This window comes from Chanodichthys erythropterus, chromosome 20, assembly GCF_024489055.1.
Source record: "Chanodichthys erythropterus isolate Z2021 chromosome 20, ASM2448905v1, whole genome shotgun sequence".
In the NCBI taxonomy this organism is placed as follows: Eukaryota; Metazoa; Chordata; class Actinopteri; order Cypriniformes; family Xenocyprididae; genus Chanodichthys; species Chanodichthys erythropterus.
This window is the reverse complement of record NC_090240.1, coordinates 18,622,392-18,649,289: the sequence shown is the minus strand read 5'-3', so window position 1 is coordinate 18,649,289 and position 26,898 is coordinate 18,622,392. Positions and strand designations below refer to the sequence as shown.

At 36.9% G+C, this 26,898-nt stretch overlaps 3 protein-coding genes across 6 annotated transcripts; all 3 read left to right on the top strand.

Moving 5' to 3' along the window:
* Positions 1-347: 347 nt before the first annotated feature.
* Positions 348-4,084, top strand: trappc6b (trafficking protein particle complex subunit 6B). Of its 2 annotated transcripts, XM_067371504.1 has the most exons (7): positions 348-639; positions 773-840; positions 937-978; positions 1,097-1,214; positions 1,336-1,419; positions 2,366-2,459; positions 3,782-4,084. In XM_067371504.1, the coding sequence occupies exons 1-7, from the start codon at positions 562-564 to the stop codon at positions 3,811-3,813; spliced, it is 516 nt and encodes a 171-aa protein (XP_067227605.1). In that variant the 5' UTR covers positions 348-561; the 3' UTR covers positions 3,814-4,084. The 2 variants fall into 2 exon arrangements, with proteins under 2 accessions (XP_067227605.1, XP_067227606.1); XM_067371505.1 differs by lacking the exon at positions 937-978.
* Positions 4,085-4,740: 656 nt separating this feature from the next.
* On the top strand, positions 4,741-11,439 carry tpx2 (TPX2 microtubule nucleation factor). 3 transcript variants are annotated; one of them, XM_067371464.1, is made up of 18 exons: positions 4,741-4,866; positions 5,402-5,528; positions 5,808-5,954; positions 6,673-6,790; positions 6,949-7,023; positions 7,101-7,148; positions 7,301-7,417; positions 7,924-8,033; positions 8,120-8,283; positions 8,382-8,550; positions 8,765-8,903; positions 9,003-9,219; positions 9,305-9,400; positions 9,475-9,645; positions 9,739-9,885; positions 10,047-10,158; positions 10,393-10,580; positions 11,052-11,439. In XM_067371464.1, exons 2-18 carry the CDS (start codon positions 5,420-5,422, stop codon positions 11,160-11,162), a joined length of 2,238 nt encoding a protein of 745 aa, XP_067227565.1. In that variant the 5' UTR covers positions 4,741-4,866; positions 5,402-5,419; the 3' UTR covers positions 11,163-11,439. The 3 variants fall into 3 exon arrangements, with proteins under 3 accessions (XP_067227565.1, XP_067227567.1, XP_067227566.1); XM_067371465.1 differs by lacking the exon at positions 4,741-4,866 and adding an exon at positions 4,940-5,050; XM_067371466.1 differs by lacking the exon at positions 7,101-7,148.
* A 1,285-nt stretch (positions 11,440-12,724) lies between these two features.
* Positions 12,725-23,513, top strand: mylk2 (myosin light chain kinase 2). Its single transcript, XM_067372222.1, has 16 exons — positions 12,725-12,848; positions 14,250-14,526; positions 14,630-14,715; positions 14,847-14,919; positions 15,855-16,620; positions 16,759-16,952; positions 17,385-17,493; positions 17,627-17,720; positions 19,026-19,135; positions 19,228-19,369; positions 20,206-20,276; positions 20,496-20,624; positions 20,942-21,013; positions 22,739-22,819; positions 23,032-23,164; positions 23,266-23,513. The coding sequence occupies exons 2-16, from the start codon at positions 14,265-14,267 to the stop codon at positions 23,344-23,346; spliced, it is 2,403 nt and encodes an 800-aa protein (XP_067228323.1). The 5' UTR covers positions 12,725-12,848; positions 14,250-14,264; the 3' UTR covers positions 23,347-23,513.
* Positions 23,514-26,898: the final 3,385 nt, after the last annotated feature.

Here is a 26,898-nt window from a genome sequence, read left to right as displayed (position 1 = left end):
CAAAATACGATAGGCTAATTAAACATTTTTAATGATTTCATAAAAAATACCGAAACTTAGATGACAATAATTGTAAATAAAGACGTTATTCGTTTACAGTTTTATACATTATATATATATACAGCGTTAACATTTATACTGAAAAAACGCGGGTACTACATTGTGTTCAGAACCCTCAGTTTAGCAATAACAAGCAAGGCGTTGATTACATAAATTCTATCGGTTGTTTGTCACTGCACCACTTTTTCACACTTCATTTCTGCTTTTATTTAAAAAAAAAACGAGAGAAAAACATTTTCACTTTCAGGCACATACAAGGGCAGCTAATTCTCAGCCAAACAGGAAGTGGAACAGACGTGAAGAAGGACCTTATTACTAATAAGCAGCCATAAGCAGTCGAATACACTGGCGAAATATTTTAATTTAATTGATATATTCGCACAATGAATGGCGTCTGTTTCCTGAAGTAGCAGCTGATTTATACCTGTAGTCAGTTTGGGTCGGACGGCTGTTGTTTGTCGCCTGTCAGTTTCAGTCCGGCTTTGGCTGAACTGGCTTGAGATGGCAGACGAGGCTCTCTTTCAGTTCCTTCACAGTGAAATTATTCAGTATGTCAACTGTGCAGAAACTGGAGAATCGGTAAGAGTTGGAGATATACTGAAAACACTGTCACTGAAAAGTAGAATAACATAATAGAACAAGAACAACAATAAAGCAAATATTGAGGGAATGTTGCATGTTGAATTAATGTACAATACACTTCTGTGCACAGGAGAATGGACGGTGTGTTTCTAAACTTGAGAACATGGGTTTTCGTGTGGGACAAGGACTTATTGAGAGGTATCATAACAGATGTTTACATCCATAAATCCTATTCATAAGTCAAGCAGATCATCTGTTGACATCCTATCTGTTGTTTTGTTTGATTTGATCTAGTGCAGATTGTCACTGGAATATCCAGAATTTAACTCTGAACAAGTAAATGTGTTGTTTTCAATCAGTTCTTGGAAATGTAATAGATTGTTTAGTTAGTATTAGAATAAAATAGCCATTTTTTCTTGAAAACTGTCTAAACAGACATCATTTCTGTTTGCAGGTTTACCAAAGACACACCGCGTTTCAAAGATGAGCTTGATGTCATGAAGTTCATCTGCAAAGATTTTTGGACCAGTGTTTTTAAGAAGCAGATTGACAACCTGAGAACGAACCACCAGGTGTGCACAATATAATGGAAGTCCAGCCGTTTTTTTGTAACCAAAACACCATTGTTATGTCAATTCATAAAGCTCAATGAGTATATTTATTGAATAACATGACATGAAAAATTGTTTGTAGGGTATTTATGTGCTACAAGATAACAAGTTCCGTCTGCTGACCCAACTGTCTGCTGGCAAACAGTATCTGGAACATGCGCCGAAGGTATAAACACAAACAACCTCAATAAACGCAATAACCAAGCCTGCATTTATTTGATTAAAAATACAAACAAAAACAGTAATATTGTGAAATATTATTCCAGTTTAAAACAGCTGTTTTCTATGTCAATATACAGTAAAGTGTAATTTATTCCTGTGATCAAAGCTGAATATTCAGCATCATTACTCTAGTCTTCAGTGTCACATGATCCTTCAGAAATCATTCTAATATGATGATTTGATGGTCAAGAAACATTTATGATTATTATCAATGTTGAAAACAGTTATTTACATTTTTATTTCATGATGTTATGATAAATAGAGAGTTCAAAAGAACAGCATTTTTGTAGCATTATACAGTACCGTTCAAAAGTTTGGGGTCAGTAAGAATTTTAATTTTATTTTTGGGGGATAGAAATAAAATTAATCAATACTTTTATTCATCAAGGAGGAGTTAAACTGATCAAAAGTTACAGTAAAGACAATTATAATGTTAGAAAATATTCTATTTTAAATAAATGCTGTTCTTTTGAACTTTCTATTCATCGAAGAATTTTGAAAAAAAAAATGTACACAACTGTTTTCAACATTGATAATAATCATAAATGTTTCTTGAGGAACAAATCATCATATTAGAATGATTTCTGAAGGATCATGTGACACTGAAGACTGGAGTAATGATGCTGAAAATTCAGTTTTACCATCACAGGAATAAATGACACTTTACTGTATAATGACATAGAAAACAGCTGTTTTAAACTGGAATAATATTTCACAATATAACTGTTTTTGTTTGTATTTTTAATCAAATAAATGCAGTCTTGGTGAGCAGAAGATACTTCTTTTAAAACATTAAAAAAATCTTACTGACCCCAAACTTTTGAACGGTAGTGTGTGTATATAAGATAATCTGTGTTTCTCTGTGATTCTCATTTTTTTTATGTCTGCAGTTTTTAGCTTTCACCTGTGGATTGGTCCGAGGAGCACTTTCAAACCTTGGTGTGAAAAGTATAGTCACAGCGGAAGTGTCGGTCATGCCTGCCTGTAAGGAACAAATTATATATTATAAAGTCATTTTTGCCACTAAATAAAAAATAAAAACAGTAATTGTGACTTTTTATCTCAGAATTCTGACTTTTTTTCTCACAATTGCAAATTATAAAGTCACAATTCTGAGACATAAACTCGCAATTGCGTGATATTAAGTCAGAATTGGGAGATATGAACTCACAATTGTGTGAAACTTTATTTCTCGCAGTTCTTATTTTGTTTGCATTTCCTTTCATTGCAAATGGCCATCAGGATTGCCACTTCGTTTTTATTCTACATAAAATGGAATTATTTTCAGCGTGGATTTACCAATAAAGAAATTTTGATTTGTACTGGAGGACACACATAACATAAAGATTAGTCTCTGGACATTAGAGAGAACATTATGCAGAATTCATAAGCCAGAGCCTTCTGATTGAATATGAATGTTTTCACAGACTAACCTTGTACATGAGTTCAGCATTTTAAGAAGGAAAAAAAAATGCTTTTACTGCCATCTAGTGGGCTTAATACTAAAACACCAATACCTATCATGTTTCATCAACGCCACTTTGTATGAACTTTGTAACCCAAGTCTGGTGGCTCCATAATAGGGGGCATTCAAGGGTAGAATCATGCAATTCTGCAAATTACAGTGGAAGTATTTGGTGAATAAAAGTTGTTTTTTAACAGAATGGATACACTAATTAATTTGACAAGTTTTGAGCAAATGTGTTGCGATTACACAATAATAACAATATAATAGTAATAATAATAAGAATCAGTTGTGGTGGAGGCGCAATAAAACAAACGAAGAAGCTGAAGTGGCACATTTTATACACCAACAGCTTCAGATATCAGGACGGCAGCACAGCTATCGTTGGATGCACCAGAAATGCTGGATGTCCGGAATTGTTACAGACAGAAAAACCATCCGTCAGTTAATTGCGAGAAAAAAAAAGTCAGAATTCTGAGATGGAAAAACTCACAATTGAGTCTTTTTTTCTCGCAATTGTGAGTTCATATCTCAGAATTGTGACTTTCTCACAATTGCGAGTTATAAAGTCAGAATTGCGGGGAAAAAAGTCAGAATTGTGACTTTATATCACGTAATTGTGAGTTTATATCTTGCAATTCTGAATTTATAACACAATTGTGAGAAAAAAAGTCAGAATTCTGAGATAAAAAGTCACAATTATTGTTTTTATAATATTTAGTGGTGGAAACGGGCTTCCATGCTTATCATATTATAAGTTCTAATTAATTGTAACATCAACTAATTGTTTCTTACTTGTCTCCCTCTATCCATCCATCCTCTGCACCTTGTTTGTTCTTAGGTAAATTCCAGGTGATGATCCAGAAGATCTGATTCACTACAAAGGAGTGTATTGCTCATAACATGTGCATCTGTTTTATTGCCTCGTCATTTTTTTTATTGCCTTGTCCATTTTATTGCTAATGTCACTATGATTATTTTTTATTTGCAGTAACTTGACAACTACTGGCATTAAAAGTGTTTTGGCATGTACCGTCAAGCCTTATTGTACTGTATTTTGTTAGTATTTTTGACATGCATTATTCTCTGTACACATTCACTTTGTTTTGAAGATTAATTTGCACTGATAGCATTAAAGCTGGAATCCTGATACGAGTTTGTGCTTTGTTTTTGGAAATGAATGAATATTGGGAATTAAGATTAAATGTAGGGGAAAAATCTTTTTTGGTTTGATGTTTTTTGGGGTTACACTTTAAATTAAGGTTTAATTTGGTAACATAACTTTAGTTAATATGAACTAACAATGAACAATCACAGCTTTTAATGTTAATCTCAACATAATTAAAAAAATTGAAAGGTTAAATGTGTTAACATTAATTAATAATGCAATGTGAACTAACATGAACATTTTATTAACTAACATTAACAAAAGTTAATAAATAGTGTTAGTTTGTGCTAGTTAATGCATTAACTACTGTTATTGTAAAGTGTTACCGATGTTGTTTAATAGCAAGTCATCACAAAAACACCGCTTTGTAGAATAGTAAAAGACTTTACCACTAGAAAACTGCTGGTGTATAAGTAATAATCTCTATATGAAAACAATTACAGATGTAAAAACACTTCAATCTGTTTTTAAATGTCCCTTTATGCTGTTCTCTGTCTAGCGAGAGAGTGCGCCTCAGCTAGTCACGTGGTTATTACACTCTAAAACGTCACAAACGGGGAGCTAATAGGAAATGAGACGCGCCGCGTTAAGCACTCTGATTGGCTGATTCGTAAACTCAGTTCTAACGGCACCAACATTCAAACTAGCATTCGCGTCGGGTTGTTTGTGGCTGGAGGATACGAGTCGTCTGTTGTTTAAACTTTTTATTGTATATTTTTCAGCCGTTCAGGTTGCGACAGGAGGCACTAATTTGAACTGTAAGTGTTTAGAGATTTTTATACAGTGTGGTGTTTTCTTTGACACGACTGCTGCGTTTGTGAAGATTAAGTTGACGCGGTCGTTTTGGGCCGTAATCGTAGAAAACGAAGCTTCTGTTTGATGTAATTGAACGAATTAATCCAAATATGATCTATTCAGTTGATTATTGTGATCTTAACTTATGTGAGTATTATTTAGACTGCATTTGTTTTAATTTACCCTTTGTTCGTGCTTATACGTTTGTATCTCTCATTACTTATCTTTCGTCAGAACGGGTTCTCAGATTATAGTGTGAAGTGCCAGTCTGTCATTTTAAGATGACTTATAATATTCATATAATGTACATATTATATTCAAAACTGCTCGATACAGTGAGTGCTGTTATTACGGGCTGGGCCTTGGGTCTGAGATTAGCCATTAACTGCCATTTTGCGCCACTCTGCAGGAAGTGCTGTTCTTCTTCTTCTTCATGCCCTTTTTAAGCACAATATTATTATAGATGCAGTTTAACTGTGTAAATATACGATTTTGCAGGAGATTCCCAGTGTGAATATGGAAGGGGGCTCTGCTGATGCATACACATGGGATGCCCCTTCTCATGTTATAGAGTCTATAGATGATTTTGCTCTGGACCCTCAGGATAATGCTGACCAGTGGTTTGGTAAGGCTTTTCATTCTTTATATGTATATAATATGTATATTTTTCTTTAAATACTTGTTCCCTTCGTGATATATTGTTTAAATTTTAGAAATTTGTCAAAAAACCTTGACCTGCTGAACATATTCAGCAATATTTTTCCATGTTGTGAATACCGGTTTGGTATATTAGAAATATTAGGACTTTTTATATGAAATATTTGTATACCACATGTCCACTGAAAGGACCTCATGAAATCAAAAGCTGAGTAAACTAGTAAAACTGTCTTTGTTTTAATTTTAGAATTGAAGGCGGCTCCTACAAGCGGCACTATGGAACAGCTCACCACCCCTTTACGGACTGCAAATCCTTTTGATGAAGCCCGTAATACTGACCGGCCCAGAGCTTTGGTATCACCCATGGTCAAACAAGTAGAGACGACAAGCTCAGGTTGGGGAAAAAATGCTTTGTTCACTTAGAAATCTCAAAGGGATAGTTCACCCAAAAAAGAAAAATCTGTCATTTACTCACTCTCTTGTTGTTCCAAATCTGTATGAATTTCTTTCTTCAGCTGAACACAAAAGAAGATATTTTGAACAATGTCGGTCATTGACTTCCATATAATGGGGGGAAATACTATGGAAGTCAATTGGGGTCCGTCAACTGTTTGGTTACCCATATTCTTCAAAACATCATCTTTTTGTGTTCAAATGAAGAAAGAAATTCAAAAAACTTTGTATTTGTGGAATTATGAGTAGCAATTCCCCCATTTATTTATTTATTTTATTCCATGGCAGAATCAAGTTTACATACTTGAGGCCTGTTTACTCCAAGAATAACTATAATGATTAAATTATCATCCACACCAATACATGATGGTGTTCTGTTTATTATAAGTGTGAACTTAAGTTTTGTTGCCTGTCCTAAATGCTCAAGCGCTTTACAATTAGGTGGATTCTGATTGGCTGTCCATGTTTATCAGCTGGGGAAAATAATTCTGAAAGTGATTTCATCTGTCGTTGTATTTGTGGTGTGCACTTCCCTACTCTCATAGAATTAGAATGATTATTAATTTAGTTATTGTCCTTGGTGTGAACAGGCCTTTAGAAACCATTTGAAAAAAGATGTTCATTTTGCATGTCTATTCTTAACATCCGCTCTGCTTCAGATGTCACAGAAAACACCCCTACAGAGGTCCCATCTAACATAGTTACATCATGGGGGAACGGCAAAACTACAGCAGCTCCTGGCCAGGCCCAGAAGTCTGTCCCTGCTCAGCCACGCAGGTAAAGAGATGCATCATTTGACCAGCCATAAATCGGAACCGGATATTTTTTTGCTCCAAACGCCAGTTTTTCGTTTTATACCTTCCAGCCTTGTGCAGAAACTGCACTGCAATAATTTTTATTCTAACACTATTGGTTGACTTTTCTTCTTCCTGCAGAGTGTCCAAACGGCCCGTGCCAAGAAATGAAAAGCCTACAGCTATTACAACACCCCCTGTTGTGAAGAAAAGAAGGTACGTTTTCCTAATATTTGGATCCTGTTTTAATATATTACAGAGTGCTCAATTAGTCGCTTTGTCTCGCTGTATAGAGTTGTACCAACTGCCACTGCAAGGAGATTTTTTGATCAGCGGCGAAGGTAAAACTAAACTGAGAAATGTTTGTTAAAGATGTGGAAGGCACCATGTGGGGATTTAGTAGACGTCACTGGTGAATCACCGGGGAATGTGGGGTGTTACTCGAAAGTGATGATTGTCGTTTTACAGTTGTTTTGTTTCCTCTCTATTATAGAAGCTCAACATCCAGAACTGTGCGACGCAGTGGTGCAAGGAGCAGTGTCCGACTGAGGAGCAAACCAGCCATGACCTCAAAGACCTCAGATACTGCTTCTGCCTCCAACACTACACAGTGAGTGGGAATCTTATTAGTGTACAGCTAGCAAAGTCAAACTACATTGTTTTTTTTTTTGTTTTGTTTTTTTTAAGAAGTGAATGCTTTTTAGATTCATTAAATTGTTCGAAAGTGAAAGACATTTAAAAATTATTACAAAAGATTCCTTTTCAAAATAATGCTGTTCTTTTCAATTTTCTATTAATCAAAAATCCTGAAAGAGTATTGAGGTTTCCACAATTTAAATTAAGCAGCACAACTGTTTTCAACATTTTATAATGTTTCTTGAGGATTTCTGAAGGATCATGTGACACTGGACTAATGGCTGCTGAACATTTAGCTTTGCCATCACAGGAAAAAAAATCCGTTCTACAGTATTGTACCTTAGATTTTTGTATTGGTAAGGAACTGGAGCTCGCCTTAGTTGTCATGTCGGATGATTTTAAAATTTTCAAAGTAATTTACCTTTTTTTTTTTTTTTTTTTTTTTATACTTAAACTGTGTATGTTATCTTTGAACTTCAGACACAAAAGCACAGAGCAGCAAGAGCTGGAGCGCATCGAGGCTCTGCAGAAAGAGGTGGCAGAACAGCGCCGTAAGAATGAGGCCAGCTATAGGGCTGCACTGGCAGGAAGTGAGTTACTGGCAAAACTTAATAGATCTACTAAATGTATTGAAATACTGCCTTTATAATTTTGCATCTTTTGTATCTTTTCAAAGGTCATCCTCCTAAGAAGCAAGTGCTGTCCACGACCATTCCCAAAGAGTTCAACTTCCGCTCTGATAGCAGGATCAAGAGCCACACGGATGTAGGCTCTGCAGACGATCACTCGTACAAGGAGATTAACTTCACCTCTCAGCTCCGCAAGCACCCATCTTCCCCTGTGAGTTCCATCACTAGGATGGGTCTGAATGATATGTTGGATGTTGTTGTTTGTTTTTTTTTTTAAGTTGCTTGATGAATGCTGTCGTCACTCTGTAGTTGAAGGCTCCTAAGGGAACAACCATTCCCAAACCCTTCAACCTCTCCAGAGGCAAGAGGAAGCATGACGAGGCAGGAGCCTACGTACCGATGGCCCAACAGATTGAGCAGTTCCAGAAACGCACACCCACCCGCTATCACCTGCGCAGTCGGCAGAGCCAGGAGAGAGGTGTCTGCTTTCATTTCTGGTGGCTTTGAATATTTTTAGTATTGCATTCTGATTTGATGCTAAACCATTGTTTGTCCTCGTGTAGTTCCAAACCCATATGACTTTCCGCCATGAAATGGATACATAATTATCATTTTATTATACTGTTATATTTTGTTTACTAAATCATTCATTCGCTTTTTTTTTTGACTAATTTTGCCTGTTTAATTTGCAGGACCATCACCAGTGAAGACAGACAAGCCAAAAATCACACACCCCAAAACGCCACAGCTATTGACTCGCCAGAGACATCGTCCCACGATGGTGAAAAGCACTGCAGAGATTGAGGCTGAGGAAGCAGAAAAACTGCAGCAGTAGGCTTTGCTCATATTTTGCACAAACTTTTGTTCAATAATGCTTCATTTTTAAGTTGCAAAAGTAAACGTTTTCAAACTTTCCTTCTGTCACTTTAGGTTTAAGTTCAAAGCTCTAGAACTTAACAGAAAGATTTTAGAGGGAGCTCTGGTTCCAAAAAAGCCTGCTACTAAAGAAGTTACCAAGCCTGAAGGCTTCCAGCTGGAGATTGAGAAGCGACTTCAGGAGAGGCAGGCCTGTAAGAAGCCTGAGGAAAAAGAGGATCACACATTCCATCCCAGACCATTACCAACCCGAATTCTGGAGGAAGTTGTGGTTGGTAACAATCCCTGTAACTCTTGAGCATGATTTGCCAAATTTTTTTTTTTTAATTCCATTGTTCCTGTTTTAATTCTTAAAGGGTGTTCCAGAAAAGAAAGTTCTAAATCCAACCGTTCCAGAATCACCTGCGTTTGCTCTTAAAAACCGTGTGAGAATTGAAAAGAAAAAAGAAGAGGTAACTTTTAATCTTTTTTTTTAATGATGAAATTGATATTTAAGTCTCATCAACTAATTTCTTTGCACCTCCAGGAAAAGCCTCCTGCTCCTATTAAGGCACTTGCAGTGCCCCACTTCCTGCCCTTCCAGCCCAAACCACCAGTCAAGAGCCAGGTAGAAATGTGCCCTTTCTCATTTGAGGAACGTGAGCGTGAACGAAGGGTCATGAAGGAGAAGAAAATGGAAGAACTGAGAAATGAAGAGGTATTTTCTTTCTGAAGCTAAGTGTCTTATTGACGACAAAGACTTTCATAATTTGAATCGTGCCTAAATGCACTGCCTCGCCAAATCTTTCAGGTGCCACATTTCAAGGCCCAACCCCTTCCTAAATTCGATGAAGTGCACCTCCCTGAGAAAAAGGTAGCAGAGCCCACCAAACCTGCTCCTTTCAAGCTGATGGTTGATGAACGAGGAGCGGCAAAGGGAGAACGCTGGGAACAGATGGTTAGATCTTCTTTTGAACCATTTCTCTTCATCTTCCATGGTTGAATGTTACGTTCTACTGGACCACTCGCATCCAATGTGTTGGCTTGGCATTTGTTTGCATATTTGCCAGTGGAAGAAAGTATTTTAACTGGTTAATTTCATTTAAAATCTTTTCCCAGATGAAAGAAGAGTTGAAACGTCAGGCTGAAGCAGCATGTTTTAAGGCACGGCCAAACAGTGTAGTGCACAAAGAGCCATTTGTCCCGAAGAAAGAGAATCGTTCCATCTTGGGTATGCTGTGTTTTATGTGGTGGATGGTTTTTGTGATCTTTCCACCCTGTTGTACTGTCTCCAGTCTGAATTTCCCTTGGGCTTGTTGGCTCTGTGTGATTTTTGATGTTGAAATGCACAGTTAACTCCAAAAACAACTCTCGCTTCCTTCCAAATTTCACCGCTGCCATCACTGCTCTCACCTCTACCTGACCACTTCACCTGGTCTTTGTTCATCTTTGGCACTTTCTCAAGCCAATACTACTAATTCTGCAGTTCCGGAGGGCTTCCAGTTGGCGACGGAGAGGAGAGCCAAGGAACGGCTAGAGTTCGAAAAGGAGATGAGCGAGAAGGAGGCGCTGAGGGCTCGCATGGAGGAGGAGCAGGCTAGAGTACGAGAGGAGCAGGAAAAGGAGGAGATTGCAAGGCTACGGCAGGAACAGGTAAGATTTTAGAATGAATGGTCTTAAAACAGAAGCTGGAAATTCAAATCTTAAAGGGATAGTTCACCGAAAAATTTTAATTGTCATTTACTCACCCTCAAGTTGTTCCAAACCTGTATGAATTTCTTTCTTCTGATGAACACACAAGATTTTAATTAAGTTGATAACCAGACATTTGATGGTAGCCATTGGCTTGTATAGTAGGGGAAAAAATACTGTGAAAGTCGATGGCTACATCAACTCTCTGGTTACCTGGTTACATTCTGTAGACTCTTTTGTGTTCCAAAAAAAAAATTCATACATGTGTGGGACACCATGAGGGCAAAAAAAAATGACATTTTTAATTTTTGAGTGAACTATCCCTTTAAGTCATACAAATTATTTGTTCTAAGTTTTCTTTATGTACAATGAGTAGGTCAGTTCCTATTGTTTGACATTGCAAATATATATATATTTTTTTTTTCTCAAAAGGTGCGAAAGGCTCAGCCAATCAGACGCTACAAGCCGATAGAGCTGAAAAAGAGTGATGTGTCCCTCACGGTGCCCCAGTCTCCAAACTTTTCAGATCGTTTCCGCATGTAAATGCGTAACACAGTTACATTTGACTTAATTGTACATATTTCTCTTGATATATTTTGATATTTCTTGTTTTATATCACTCTTTGATGTCTTTATGAATATTTAGAGTAGTTTTTATCTGTGTGGCTGATGCATTAAGCCTTTTGTGGTCAATTAAAACAATTTTACAGTTGGGTTTGATGCCTGCCCCAGCTAAACTTCTTAACCTTTCCTGTATATGCAGATTGTTTTTTTGTTTTTTTTCCCTGTCCTGTTTAGCTGCTTTCTTTATCTTGCAATAAAGAGACTTTAGTGTACAAATGTGTGTCGTTAATGACTGCAGTGGCTGAATTCAATGAAATGGTAGACATTTGATCACAATTACCACAGATGGGACATTTCTACAGAAGCAGTCTTTGCTCAATTCAAGTCACCTGCTCAATAGCAGAATATCAATAGTCAATCATAAATCTGTTATTGGTCCTAACTAACTGAAGGTAAATGAACATGCGATTCTTCTAGATCAATTTCTTATGTATGAAATTTTTATTTTATCAAAGGGGTTAGATTACCCAAAAATGACAACTCATTAATTACTCACCCTCATACTACACCCCTAAGACCTTTGTTCATCTTCGGAACACAAGATATTTTTGATGAAATCTGAAGGCTCAATTAGGCCTCTATTGAGAGGAAAGCCACTGAATCTCTCAAGGTCCCTAAAGGTACTAAAAACATATTTAAAACAGTTCAGTGGTTTTACCTTAATATTATAAAGTGACGAGAATACTTTCTGTGTGCCAAAAAAAATAAAATAATTACTCTTCAATATCTTGTGATGGCTGATTTCAAAACACTGCTTCAGAGCTTTACGAATCAAAACTGTTTGATAGGAGATCCGAATCACTAATTCGAAACAAGATTCATAACATTCCGAAGCAGTATTTTGAAATCGACCATCACGAGATGGTTAAAAAGTTGTATTTTAGGTTTTTTTGGCACACAAAAAGTAATCTCGTAGCTTTATAATATTAAGGTAGAACCACTGATCTCACATGAACTGATTTAAAAATGTTTTAGTACCTTTATGGATCTAGAGCGGTCCACTGAGGCATCGGATTTCATCAAAAATACCTTTAATTTGTGTTCTGAAGATGAACGAAGGTCTTACGGGTGTAGAATGACATGAGGGTAAGTAATGACATTTTCATTTTTGGGTGAATAAACCCTTTAATTCATGAATAGTTGAGTCATGTTCTTAATTCTTCCACTTTCTAGTTGTCACATTACTAATTACTTCTCATACAAAGTTTTAATTTTCTTGTGATATATAATTTAAATGTTAATTTTATAAAGGGCACAGCTTTTTATTGCATTAAAGTTACATGACTGCCAGCATTGCATGGTTGAATGTTAGAGGTACGTGTCTCGCATTAGTTCAACTCATGCATTGCTGTCTGTACCCTTTGTCTTGGAAAGACTTTGTGCCCCCGTCCCCTGGGCCAGCTCTGCGTGCCTCTATTATCAGTTTACTGTTTGTGAGCCCCCCCTTCTCTGGTCTGCCTATTTCTGGTGAGGTGGCCATGGAGCGGAGATAAAAGAGGAATCTTGACAGGCTGGTACACACCAGAGATCAATCTGTCCAAACCTTTGGTGGAAAGCATATGTACTTTATGCTGGGCTTCTCATTCTGGACAAACATCTTAGCAGGTGGGTGTAAGAGATATTATTGTGAAGATGTTATGATTGTAAATTCAGTCAGTTACTCTGAGCTTGAAAAGCTATACTTTTTATGCAGTTTTTTTTTTTTTTTTTTTTATTATTGTATCACTTTTGTAACTACATGGAATATTTCTACCCCCGGTTTCACAGACGAGGCTAAAGCTAGTCCTTGACTAAAATGCATGTTTGAGGTGTTTTAACTGAAAACAACTTGTACTGACATATCTCAAAATGTCAGTGTCATTGTTTTGTCTCAAGATTCACTTTTTTTTCTAGCGTAAGTTTATAAAAGTTACTTAAAGGGTTAGTTCACCCAAAAATGAAAATAATGTCATTTATTACTCACCCTCATGCCGTTCCTCACCCGTAAGACCTTCGTTCATCTTCGGAACACAAATTAACATATTTTAGTTGAAATCCGATGGCTCCGTGAGGCCTCCATAGGGAGCATTGACATTTCCTCTCTCAAGATCCATAAAGGTACTAAAAAATATTTAAATTGGTTCATGTGAGTACAGTGGTTCAATATTAATATAATAAAGCGACGAGAATATTTTTGGTGCGCCAAAAAAACAAAATAACGACTTATAAAGTGATGGCCGATTTCAAAACACTGCTTCATGAAGCTTCGGAGCACAAATGAATCGGTGTATCGAATCATGATTCAGATCGTGTGTCAAACTGCCAACGGCTGAAATCACGTGACTTTAGCGCTCCGAACCGCTGATTTGATACACTGATTCATTTGTGCTCCGATGCTTCCTGAAGCAGTGTTTTGAAATCAGCCATCACTTTAAAAGTCGTTATGTTGGTTTTTTTTTTTTGGCGCACCAAAAATATTCTCATCGCTTTATAATATTAATATTGAACCACTGTACTCACATGAACCAATTTAAATATGTTTTTAGTACATTTATGGATCTGGAGAGAGGAAATGTCATTGCTCCCTATGGAGGCCTCACGGAGCCATCGGATTTCAACAAAAATATCTTAATTTGTGTTCCGAAGATTAACGAAGGTCTTACTGGTGTGGAACGGCATGAGGGTGAGTAATTGACGACTGAATTTTCATTTTTGGGTGAACTAACCCTTTAAATATCCTCATTGAACTAAGGCCTAATCCTGGTTTAGGCTAAGCCCTGTCTGTGAAACCGGGCCTTGGTCTCTTTGCCTCAGTCTGGTCATTTGGCTGTTTTTAAAGGGGTTTTATGCTCTCTTTAGCTGGGAGACCAGCTAGGACCAGTAAACCAAATTAGTCTGGTTTAAGAGGACCTATTTCAGCAGGGTTTCTATTAAAAGCTTGGAGTAAAATATGTAGGCCTAATTGCAACTTTGACCTCAAAAGTACTTTTTGTCTTTTAATACCTGTATATTTTTCTCTCCCTCTAGCACATCCTTCATTCCATGTCTGTCAAGGGCTCTATGAAATGCCCTGTGCCTCCGTCCAATCCCACAGCCCTGGAGGCCAAGGTTGATGACCTGCGGTTTAAAGTGGAGCAGCTCCTCCTGAGCTCAGGGAGAAGTTGCCCAATGTGTGCGACTTGCATCCAGCACAACAATCTGCAGGAGGCTGTGACCAGCCAGCTGTCAGCTCAGACCAGACTCCTGGATTCTCTTGAAAGGAAAGTCTTGGAGATGAGAACAGCCCTGGAGGACCTGGCACATGGTATGGGAACCAGAATGCAATGACATTCAGATTTATAAGTGCATGGGTGTTTAAACACTTTTGTTAAAAAAAGGTTTTCTGTTATGTTCCTTAAATATGAAAGGTCTGGAGGACAGACAGTGTGAGAGAGTGTCTGTGCCTTTAGTGGCTCTACAGAGACGGAAATCCCTGCCTGTTCGAACCTCTGCGGTCAGTGGAAAGAAGGACAAGAGCCAGAACTGCTTATATAAACTGTTCCATTAACTCTTACTGCATTAATCAACATGACATTTACCATGTACTTTATATCTGTTTGTAAACCTTTTTTTCTCTTTTGACAGGAGGAAGTCTATGTTTGCTTAGACAGAAACAACAAAATGGTGCCCCATGCCTTTAATATACCATCAGAGAAAGGTACTACAATAAACTACGTTATTATGCTGGGCAGCAGTTGTTTGGAAATGATGGGCTTATTAGCATATTAACTATTTATGAACTACAGAATGACAAGGAGACCCATAAATCACTTGACCAAAGAACAAACAGTAATGGGATTAATGCCGAACGGCACATAAACAAACAGGAAAACCGGTCAGAGAAGGCGTTAACAGCGGTATGAACGGTATTGTTGGCATTTTATTATATCTAAATGTTAGTGAGAAAAAAAACGCAAAAAAAACTTTTAGATATCAATCTTCATATGCGATAGACATCGGTTATGTTCACCTTTGCTCGCTTCTTTGACAGTATCTAGCGAGTAACTTGAGTAAAATTGCTTTATATTTAATGAGACACATACAAAAGTCCTGAACCGGAAGCGATGTGGAAGTTTGTTGCGCATGATCCCCATTAAAAAGCTATACAAAAAATAAAAGTGGGGGTTATAAGGTAAAAATATTGTGAGATATTTGCTTTGAATGTTTTAAAGAATATTCTATGGATTACGTTTTGTTTATATATTTATTTGGGATATTTTGTACCAAAAAAAGTGAGTTTGTAAGACTTTAGACCTTACTTTTCACACCAAGAATGATAACTTTAAACTATAACTATATTAGCATCCACACCAGCGGTCAATAACTTTGTTTGTTATCTGTGCAAGCTGTAGTTTTGTTTTTCTCTTTAAAGCAGGATGGATTCTGATTGGCTGTAAATGTTTTTATCATTCATCACGTGATTTTTTTTCCCTTTTTTTTTTTCTGAAAGTGATTCCAATGATATCGTTCCTTTAAATCGTTACTGTAATAGTATTCTGTTATAGTTCTTCTATCTTTTATACTATATAATATATCGTTATCGTCCTTGGTGTGAATGTGTCTTTAAATTGTTTATTCTGTGTGTTTGTGCAGGTACTTTGCTAGAAGTCAATGAAAACAATGGGATGAGAAAAGAGGATAATCAAGCTAAAAAAGATTCAACAGAGGTCAAAGTTCAGCTTGAACCTAAATTGCAAATCAAAAGAACAAGAGAATCTACCGCAAGTGTAACCTTACATTGTGACCTATCTCAACATCATGAGCAAACACAGAAAATGAATAAGCCTGAAAATAAGAACCAGAGTGATATCCTGATACCAGTCATTGCTGCTTCAACGGTGACCCAGAGGATTTCTGGTGTTGCTCCACCAAAAGCAGAAGCCCAAGATGACAGGAAAGTGACACTGACAAAAACTAAAGCACCCAAGATGACATCAGCATCTGTTTCTGTGACGACAGCTGTTTTGCCCAACACAATCGGACCAAAGCATAATGAAACAGTGAATGTAACCCTACCAAATCATACCATACCAAAAACAACTGGAGTGGTTGCTCCAGCAAAGCCTCCTTCACTGGTACCCAACAATCCTCCCAAGCTGACTTTAACAGAAGCCCCTAGAGATTCAACACAAACCCAAAAATTTCCCAAAACAAGTCTGGTTCTTCCTGCAGCAACTGCGCAGAGTTCTGGAAAATCATCAGTAAATACACCTACAACAAAAACGACAACGTCACAAGATGCAACATTGTTTCCGCCAAGCCACAAACCACCAAAACCAGTGGGTTTGAATGTTACCACAGCAACCAAAGAGGCTTCCTCCCTTAGACAAGTGCACAGCTGCCCTAACTCTCTACAGAGGTAAAACAAGCAGTGGATGCATTGCTTGTCCAACAATTTAAAGTGCAATTTATCACTTTTTCAGCAGTTGTTGAGCTGATTAAAGTGACATAAAACCAAATGATAAAACCATTAATTTTAAAAGTTGTTCTTATACAGATTACAGGACACTGGAGGAAAGGCAGAATTGGTCCATGTGGTAACGGCACCACTGGCTAAGAAAGCGACTGAAGCAGTCGGAGCAGCAAACGCCGTATCAGGTGGAATCCAGATTAAAATAAGTCCAGCTACAGACAAGAATCCAGTACAGACGAAGAGCAATATTCCTTATAAAACGTGTTTTAAAGTTATAGGTAGGTAACATTTGTTTATATATTTGTTTTTAACATTTGTTCTGTGAGAAATTGAAGTTAAAGGATATTTGTAATTGACAATGTCGGTAAACGGTTATCAGAAGAGGACAGAATAACAACCACAAAATGACAGTTGTGTAAATTTGTTTTCAAAGGTTAAAGAGGTGACAGCAAGTCCTCTAGTATAGCCTGACCTTAGAAATCTGAAGCATCTAGAATATGATAATCCTTTGTCCCTGGCACATTAATGTGTCATCTACTCTCCTGCAGCTGTTCCTACTCCAACCCAACATGAAGAGCATTATAGATCAGATATCAACACCATTAACATCTCATAGTGATCTCTGACCCAAGATTCCCAATGAAGTAGACAGACTGAAAGATTGTTGTCTGAATAAACACTTAAAATAGTGTCCTTTTGGCTCTTTTCAGATGATGTTTCACCTCAGCCTGCCCCTTTCGCTCACCGGGTTGTGTCGCTGAAGTCTAACCCTCCACCCTGTGATACCTTTAGTATCCACACCAGAGAAGTGCTGGGAGGGTGAGCTGAAAGCTAGCATTTCTGCTACAGTAACTGCTTCTGGGTTATTCTACATTTATTTTGTTAGCAAAATGTCGCAGTAATCAGTCAACATTATCTTTGAAATGTATTAACCATCATATCAAATCATCAGTGGTCGTTTTGGCAAGGTGCACAAATGTACTGAGACGAAGACAGGGATGAGGCTTGCCGCTAAAATCATCAACACAAGAAATGCCAGAGAAAGGGTAAGTAGACCAGATCTGTGTGTATGTTTTTAATGCTTCACAAATATAAATGACAGCATTTGCATATTAATTAGTGCATTAAAATATATATATTTTTTTAAAACTAGTATTTTGTCAGTCACTACCAAAATATAAACTTTTACCAACATAACAGTACTATAATAAATTAGAGGTTATTTGAGAAACAAACTAAATGACTTAGAGATTTACAACTGTGACAGAACTTTATGCAAGTAACTTAATAAGGTATGAGAGGTTGCTGTATCACGAATAAGTCACGGGTGAAGGGCGTTGTTAGGCACGAAGCCGTGACATATTCACGATACAGCACTAGCCTCGAGTACCTTATTGCTTTTATAGAACGGTTACCACACAATACAAATATTAAAACCAAAAATATGTATCAATCCAACTTTCATGTAGTAAACTTTCACTAAAGCCTTCCTTCCGCAGGAAAAAATAGTCCCTGACCGTGAACAGCAACAAAAGTTACTTTATTACGCTATTAGATGGCGGCAAATACTGTCTTTATGAGTGTGTCAGTCAGTGGCGAAGACTTTTACATTGAAAAGACTGAATTGTTGTGAACACGGAACAAGACGCAACTGACAAATGCTTTGACTAGCGACGGTCAGTCATGGAAAACCCCCTTAACTGTAAAAAGGACAAGATAATACATCGGACATTAAAACAGATTTTTATCATGAACATAGGACTGACCTGAAGGAAAATGCTTAATCTGAATGCAGGTAATAAACTCGCTCACTCGATCTCTTTCTCACGATATTCTTCTACATAATAAAATAAGCTTCAATGAACAATATCAATCGAGAACATAGGGTTTACGGTGCTAAGAGTGGTTGCTAAGGGTGTTGTGTAGTGATACACAGAACCGTTGGGTGAAGCGGTCATAGCTGTGTTTAATCGTGAATAAAACACAGCTATTGACCAATCAGAATTAAGGACAGGAACTAACCGTTTTATAAAGATGTGGAAAATTCTTTTATATCATTATTCACTTACTTTGCCTCTGTGTCATTTTTCCTTCAAAAATTATAGTTTAAGTATGTAGATAGTTACACTAATGTTCAAAAGTTTGTGGTTGGTAGATTTTGTTTTGAGTTCAGATCAGCAAAAGCATGTATTTTCAGCTGTTCCGAATGAGCAAACATATTCTGTTGCTTGAAAATATCTTTTCTAGTCTTGCTGTGTCTTGAAATGTTCATATTCTGCATCTGTATTATCAATTATTCATGGAATTAGAAAAGAACTTGATATCTAAAGGTTGTTTCTGTTGTTTTGCAGGACATGGCACTGAATGAGTTGCAGGTCATGAACCAGCTCAGTCACCCCAACATACTCCAACTTTATGAAGCCTTTGAGGTCAAGAATCAAGTTGTGCTGGTTTTGGAGTAGTAAGTAGACCCAGATCCCAATTTATTAAGCAATAAAATACAAGAGGCAAAAGTGAGACATGAGATCGTTCCGTCTCTCTTTTTTTATTCAGTGTGGAGGGAGGCGAGTTGTTCGAGAGAATCGTGGATGAGAGCTGTCTGCTGACTGAGGTGGATGCCATGGTGTTTGTGAAACAGATCTGTGAGGGAGTCCAGTACATGCACCAGATGTATGTACTTCACCTGGACCTCAAGGTAACAGATGAAGCAAAAAGGATGGGATTATAACGTAAGCCTTTATGGTAACTGCTATTGTAGAGATGAATGTCAAAGGGAAATGTGAGACATAAATAGACTTCGCTTGTCTGCACCACAGATAAATTTAAGACGAGACTCATCTTTTCTGCATCATGGAGAAGGCAACTGTTGCTCTTATGGTCTTTTTGTTGTTATATTATTAAAACTTTTTATTTCCCTTTGGCATGTAATAAAAAGAAGAAATTATAATCTATTGCAATAAAATTGTAATCAAAAAAGTTTACAAAAATAATTAATTAATAAACATATTAAAAGTAAAACAACAATTTAATAATTGGTACAGTCAATAAAGTTACTTAAACTGCAAACAGCCAGGACCAATGGCAACTTTTGTAACATTTGATTGACAGCAGATTGAGTGCCGCCCCCTGGCTCACCTGGAAATTGTTATTAAATTGGGAAATTGATAAAATAGCAATATACTACAGAAAAAAAGCTATAGATAAATTGAAAATGCAATGCATACTTTTAAAAATAATATAAAATGACAATTAAAATACAGACATAAATTAGAATTAAAGTGAAATTTGATTTAAAAAGGCATATTTCAAATAACAATTTTATCATTTCTGTAATACCATTTTTTTTAATTTAGATTATCAAACTGCAGCCTCTTTTTGCTTTTATGTATTAAAATTATTTATGGCTTTTTTTTTTTTTTTTACTGATGTATCAATATTTCATATGACAACTGTCCTCATACTTACAGTCCAGCTTTCATAAATAGTTTATTTTCTTTGACATCTTCAAAACAGCTGATCACTTTTTTTCAGCCAGAGAACATCCTTCTTGTTAATCACTCTAGCCATCAGGTGAAAATTATTGACTTTGGACTTGCCAGGAGGTAGGATTTATACTTCTACACTACTATTGTATTGTTTACCCATGTTCAAATCAATTTTACTGTTGTCATCAGCCATTTTGGCTGGCATGACATTTGCCTTACATACCTTTCCAATGACCACTGTGTATTTCTGAATGTGTTGATCCTCTGAGAGTTCAAATATTATAGCCAAGGCTTACTTTTATGGTTCAAGTGACTTTTCTCCTTGTCCCTCTTCAGATATAAACCACGAGAGAAGCTCAAAGTTTCATTCGGAACGCCTGAATTTTTGGCTCCAGAGGTGGTGAACTTCGATTTTGTCTCCTTCCCCACAGATATGTGGACATTGGGAGTCGTCACATACATGCTGTAAATCACATTAAGCTATTATAAACACATTAAAAAGGAATGATTAAATAACATTAGTTACAAAGATTGGCTAACAATGGTGACGTCCAGTGAAGGGACTGGGAGTGAATCCAAAAACATGAAACACGGCAGTAAAATAGCATCCAGGGTCACTCAGTCAACTGCTTAATCTAATTAAAGCAATGCCAGAGATATGGTGTATAATGGGTAGTCTCTAAAACAGAAAAAGAAACTTGTGCAACCCTGTTAGCTTCATGTTAGCTGAACTGTTGAACTGGAGAAACAATACCAATCACAATCAATTTATGTTGTTGTAGCTTAAGTGGCCTCTCTCCTTTTCTGGGCGATGATGACGGCCAGACCCTCAACAATGTGCTTATGGGCAACTGGTAGGCCACTATTAAATTAATTCTATACAAAACACAACATGAGCTAATCACAAATGCAGAAAAATATATGTTGAAACCATAAAGTCTACGTACTACGGAGCTCTGAAACATGATATGCGGGGAAAAATATGTATATCGTGTTCACAAATTAAGAACTTGTGGTACTAAATGTCAGCACGTTTTACTAATCCGTTACTTCGTTTTACTAAATCATAGCCAAGTTGTAATTAATTCTCTTTTACGTTAAATCAAAATGAGGAAAATAATTAATAGAACTGGCCACGATTTACTAAAACGAGTGAACAACTTCAAGGGTTAGTTCATCCAAAAATTCTGTCATTAATTACTCACCCTCATGTCGTTCCACACCCGTAAGACCTTCGTTCATCTTCGGAACACAAATTAAGATATCTTTGATGAAATCCGATGGCTCCGTGAGGCCTTCATAGTGAGCTATGACATTTCCTCTCTCAAGATCCATTAATGTACTAAAAACATATTTAAATCAATTCATGTGAGTACAGTGGTTCAATATTAATATTATAAAGCGATGAGAAAATTTTTGGTGCGTCAAAAAAAACAAAATAACGACTTATTTAGTGATGGCCGATTTCAAAACACTGCTTCATGAAGCTTCGGAGCGTTATGAATCTTTTGTGTCGAATCAGAGGTTCGGAGCGTCAAAGTCACGTGATTTCAGCCGTTGGCTGTTTGACACGCAATCCGAATCATGATTCGACACGCTGATTAATTTAAGCTCCGAAGCTTCATGAAGCAGTGTTTTGAAATCGGCCATCACTTTATAAGTTGTTATTTTGTTTTTTTTGGTGCACCAAAAATATTCTCGTCGCTTTATAATATTAATATTGAACCACTGTACTCACATGAACCGATTTAAATATGTTTTTAGTACATTTATGGATCTTGAGAGAGGAAGTACCATTGCTGTCTATGCAGCAGGCCTTACGGAGCCATCAGATTTCATCAAAAATATCTTAATTTGTGTTCCGAAGATTAACGAAGGTCTTTACGGGTGTGGAACGCATGAGGATGAGTAATTAATGACAGACTTTTCATTTTTGGGTGAACTAACCCTTTAAGTAGTGGGATACAATAGACACTTTTAACATTTCCGGGTTTCTCAGAAGCGAAAGTCGTTATAGTTGGGTAACGTTAAACCTTTATAGCGGTGAAAGAGAGACTTCTTCGTTAAATATATATATTTTTTTATGTTTCCATTTGCACAAATAGCAAAAGAAAAACTACACAATAGTGTTTTCATAACTTTCAAAAAGAGGGAAAAAATAGAGAGTGATTGATAACGGCAGTCAGAAGAGAGAAAGATGTCATTTTTACCGTCACTTCCATAGCCGCAGCATTAACTAGTTTTCTGTGATTTGATGAAAACGGTAATATAATACTAAGTATAGTGTTATAAATGTACATATTTTTTTTTTTTAATTAAAATATAAAAAACTTTGCGGTATTTAAGATACGATATTGATGACCGTTAAAAACGCGTCATCACAGTCTGTGAAAAGGGTTTATTTAACATATATGAGGGAACAAATTCTTCTTAATTCATGTCCACGATATATATTTATCCGCGTGTCATATGTAGGTCTCCGTAAGGCTCCGACTGTAACAAACAGCTCTAAAGACCTTTTAAGAAGGAAAATAAATATAGTTTGTGGTAAAACAACGCCCCCTGTTGGATGTGTGTAGGTACTTCGATGAGGATGCGTTTGAGCATGTGTCTGCTGAGGCTCGGGACTTCGTCTCCAACCTGCTTATCAGAGAAAGAAGGTGAAATTGTCAACTTACTCCAAAATCATAAAATTGTGTTTTGTGTGAATGCTTTACAGAATGTCCATACAATGAAAGCGTACAGTGACTAATGGCAGTCAAGCTGCAAAAGAACCATAAAAAACACAATAAAAGTAACATTTCATACAACTTGTGTTATATATTCCAAGTCTTCTGAAGACATCTCCTCTTTTTTTTTTTTTTTTTTACAGTGGTCGTATGAGTGCTACACAGTGTCTCAAACACCCATGGCTCAACAACATCAGTGAGAAAGCCAAGAGCAGCAACATCGTGCTCAAGTCACAGGTTCTCCTCAAGAAGTATATGGCCAGACGAATGTGGAAGGTGAAATGCTGAGGACACATTATGATTTACCACTTTAACACTGTTTTAAGGTACTAAATACTTTCTTTCTCCTTCCTTTTCCACCTCTCTCCTTTGTACAGAAAAACTACATAGCCATTGCTGCAGCCAATAGGTTTAAGAAGATCGGAAGTTCAGGATCCCTGACAGCGCTTGGAATCTGAGAGCATCCTGTGCTCACTATGGGTGCTTTTATAATACGCAGATCATGTCTTTGTGTTGCTGCATTGCCACCCACCTTTCATATCTGAAAACACTCACTGGCTGCCAATATAATCATTTAATTGCATTGGTAAAACATACCAAACGTGCAATAAAATTCATTACACAAAATGCATATTTTTCTTGTATTTCCTTTCTGCATCATATTGTTTAACACTGATGTTTATCAAGGGTTCATTAATTTATCACTTTTGTCTTCTTCAAAATGTCATTCTTATTGAATAAGCTTGTGAACACAGTGGAAGAGATAAAAAGAAAGAAAGAAAAGCAATTACTCTTAAACTGGTAAAGTTTTGCAGTTTATTCATATTTTGAAAGATATATAGTAGATGAAGACCAGTGTCATTAAACTAGTTTTGTCTAGTTTGTGGAAGGAATACAGGTGACCTTAGTCATATTTTAAAGGGTTAGTTCACCCAAAAATGAAAATAATGTAATTTATTACTCACCCTCATGCCGTTCCACACCCATAAGACCTTCGTTCATCTTCGAAACACAAATTAAGATATTTTTGATGAAATCTGATGGCTCAGTGAGGCCTCCATTGAGAGCAAGTTAATTTAGACTTTCAAACACCCAGAAAACTACTAAAGACATATTTAAAACAGTCCATGTGACTACAGTGGTTCAACCTTAAAGTTACAAAACGACGAGAATACTTTTTGTGCACCAAAAAATATAATGACTTTATTCAACAATATCAAGTGATGGTCAATTTCAAAACACTGCTTCATGAAGCTTTGAAGATTTACGAATCTTTTGTTTCGAATCAGTGGTTCAGAGCGCCAAAGTCACGTGATTTCAGTAAACGAGGCTTCGTTACATCATAAATGTTTTAAAATTTCAATAGTTCACGTGACTTTGGCAGTTTGATACACGCTCCGAACCACTGATTCGAAACAAAAGATTCGTAAATCTTCAAAGCGTCATGAAGCAGTGTTTTGAAATCGCCCATCACTAGATATTGTTGAATAAAGTCGTTATTTAGTTTTTTTGGCACACAAAAAGTATTCTTGTTGCTTTATAATATTAAGTTTGCACCACTGTAGTCATATTAACTGTTTTAAATATGTTTTTAGAAGCTTTCTGGACGTTTGATAGTCTAAATTAACTTGCCGTCAATGCAGGCCATCAGATTTCATCAAAACGATCTTAATTTGTGTTCTGAAGATGAATGAAGGTCTTACAGGTGTGGAACGACATGAGGGTGAGTAATGAATGACAGAATTTTCATTTTCAATAACCCTTTAAGAGGATGTGTTAGCCCATAAACAGGAAATGAAAACAGGAAGTTTAAAACACACCTAAGCTGCTGTCACCTCCACCACAATAATGTAATGCAGAAGAACCTGTTTTTGAAGTGTGGCAAGACACTTGTCAATGTTTGTCTGATGATACTGATAAAATGCTCTTTTCCTTTCCTTGCCATCAAACACACACACACAACACTAACCCTGTTAAAACAGTAAAATGAAAGTTACAAATGGGAACTTAAAGGTAACCTGTGCAAAACTGAAATAAAATCTGCGTCATTGATGATGTCATCCACATGACTGTTACGTCATAATTCAGTGTAAGTTATGCTGACTCAATCTGACTCGTGACGCAGCCCAAATCATAATGACACGTGTTCATTCGCTGGCCAGAGGAGAACTTAATTTAATACTGACTTCCCTTTCCATGACTTCTCAAGCCTCTAGATAAGGTTGGATTCCTTCAAACGATTGTGGTACATTTCATCCATTCCAGTGGTCTATTAAAATGATTTTATCAGGCCAAAACAATGCTGCATTAAACTGATGTCACACTGGGTGTGAATGTTTAATGAGAAAGATGATGCTGAATGCCTTCTAATCTCTGCTGGTGTATTCAATATGTCAAATGATAGTTACAAAACTGTAATAAAATTATATAATATCAACAGTAGTTATTATAACAACTCTTTCTTAACACATTTATTAGTGTTATGGACTTGTTAGGGTAATAATCATATGATGTCAAATCAAAAGTAAAATATTTTAGACATCTTTAAAGGTGCCATCAAACGTTTTTTTTACAAGATCTAATAAAAGTCTAAAGTGCCCCCTGAATGTGTCTGTGAAGTTTCAGCTCAAAATACCCCATAGATTTTTTTAAATTAATTTTTTAACTGCCTATTTTGGGGCATCATTAACTATGCACCGATTCAGGCTGCGGCCCGTTTAAATCGCGCACTCCGTGCCCATCGAGCTTGCGACTCTATAATACAGTGCATTTACAAAGTTCACACAGCTAATATAACCCTCAAATGGATCTTTACAAGATGTTCGTCATGTATGCTGCATGCATGCGTCAGATCATGTGAGTATAGTATTTATTTGGGTGTTTATATTTGATTCTGAATGAGTTTGATAGTGCTCCGTGGCTAAAGCTAACATTACACACTGTTGGAGAGATTTATAAAGAATGAAGTTGTGTTTATGAATTATACAGACTGCAAGTGTTTAAAAATGAAAATAGTGACGCTCTTGTCTCCGTGAATACAGTAATAAACGATGGTAACTTTAACCACATTTAACAGTACATTAGCAACATGCTAACGAAACATTTAGAAAGACAATTTACAAATATCACTAAAAATATCATGTTATCATGGATCATGTCAGTTATTATTGCTCCATCTGCCATTTTTCGCTGTTGTTATTGCTTGCTTACCTAGTCTGATGATTCAGCTGTGCAGATCCAGACGTTAATACTGGCTGCCCTTGTCTAACTGTGCGTTCACACCGCCGCCGGCGAGAGCGTCAACAGTCGCCTTGGCCGGCCTGCCAACAATGTTGTACTGTTCGTTCAAACCGCCGCCGACGGGAGGGTCAAAGTAAAAGACAAGTCGCGTCAACCAATCGGAAGCCTCTCAAGCGAGGACCTCTACATTCCAATTGGTTGCCGTTGAACCGCGTCATAGCTCATTACCATAAAGTTAACCTGATTTCAACTCTCCTCGACGCTCTCACCGTCCAAGGCATGCCGCGCCACTCTCGCCAGAGCTCGCCGTCGGCTCTCATTGAAAATAAACGACTAGCGTCACTTTGACGCTCTCGCCGCTGGCGGTGTGAACACACAGTAATGCCTTTCATAATGTTGGGAACATGGGCTGGCATATTGTGGGCGTACATATTAATGATCCCGACTGTTACGTAACAGTCAGTGTTATGTTGAGATTCGCCTGTTCTTCAGAGGTCTTTTAAACAAATGAGATTTATATAAGAAGAAGGAAACAATGGAGTTTGAAACTCATTGTATGTCATTTCCATGTACTGAACTCTTGTTATTTAACTATGCCAAGGTAAATTAAATTTTTTAATCTAGGGCACCTTTAATTTATTTCATTTAGCTTGTTTTTGTCCCCAACTGTTGGTGGGGATATATGAAGTTTGTTTGTTTACTAATAATACATGCATCCATATAATAGGCTATACATTCTTAGATAAAGAGTAAACATCTAGTATGTTATC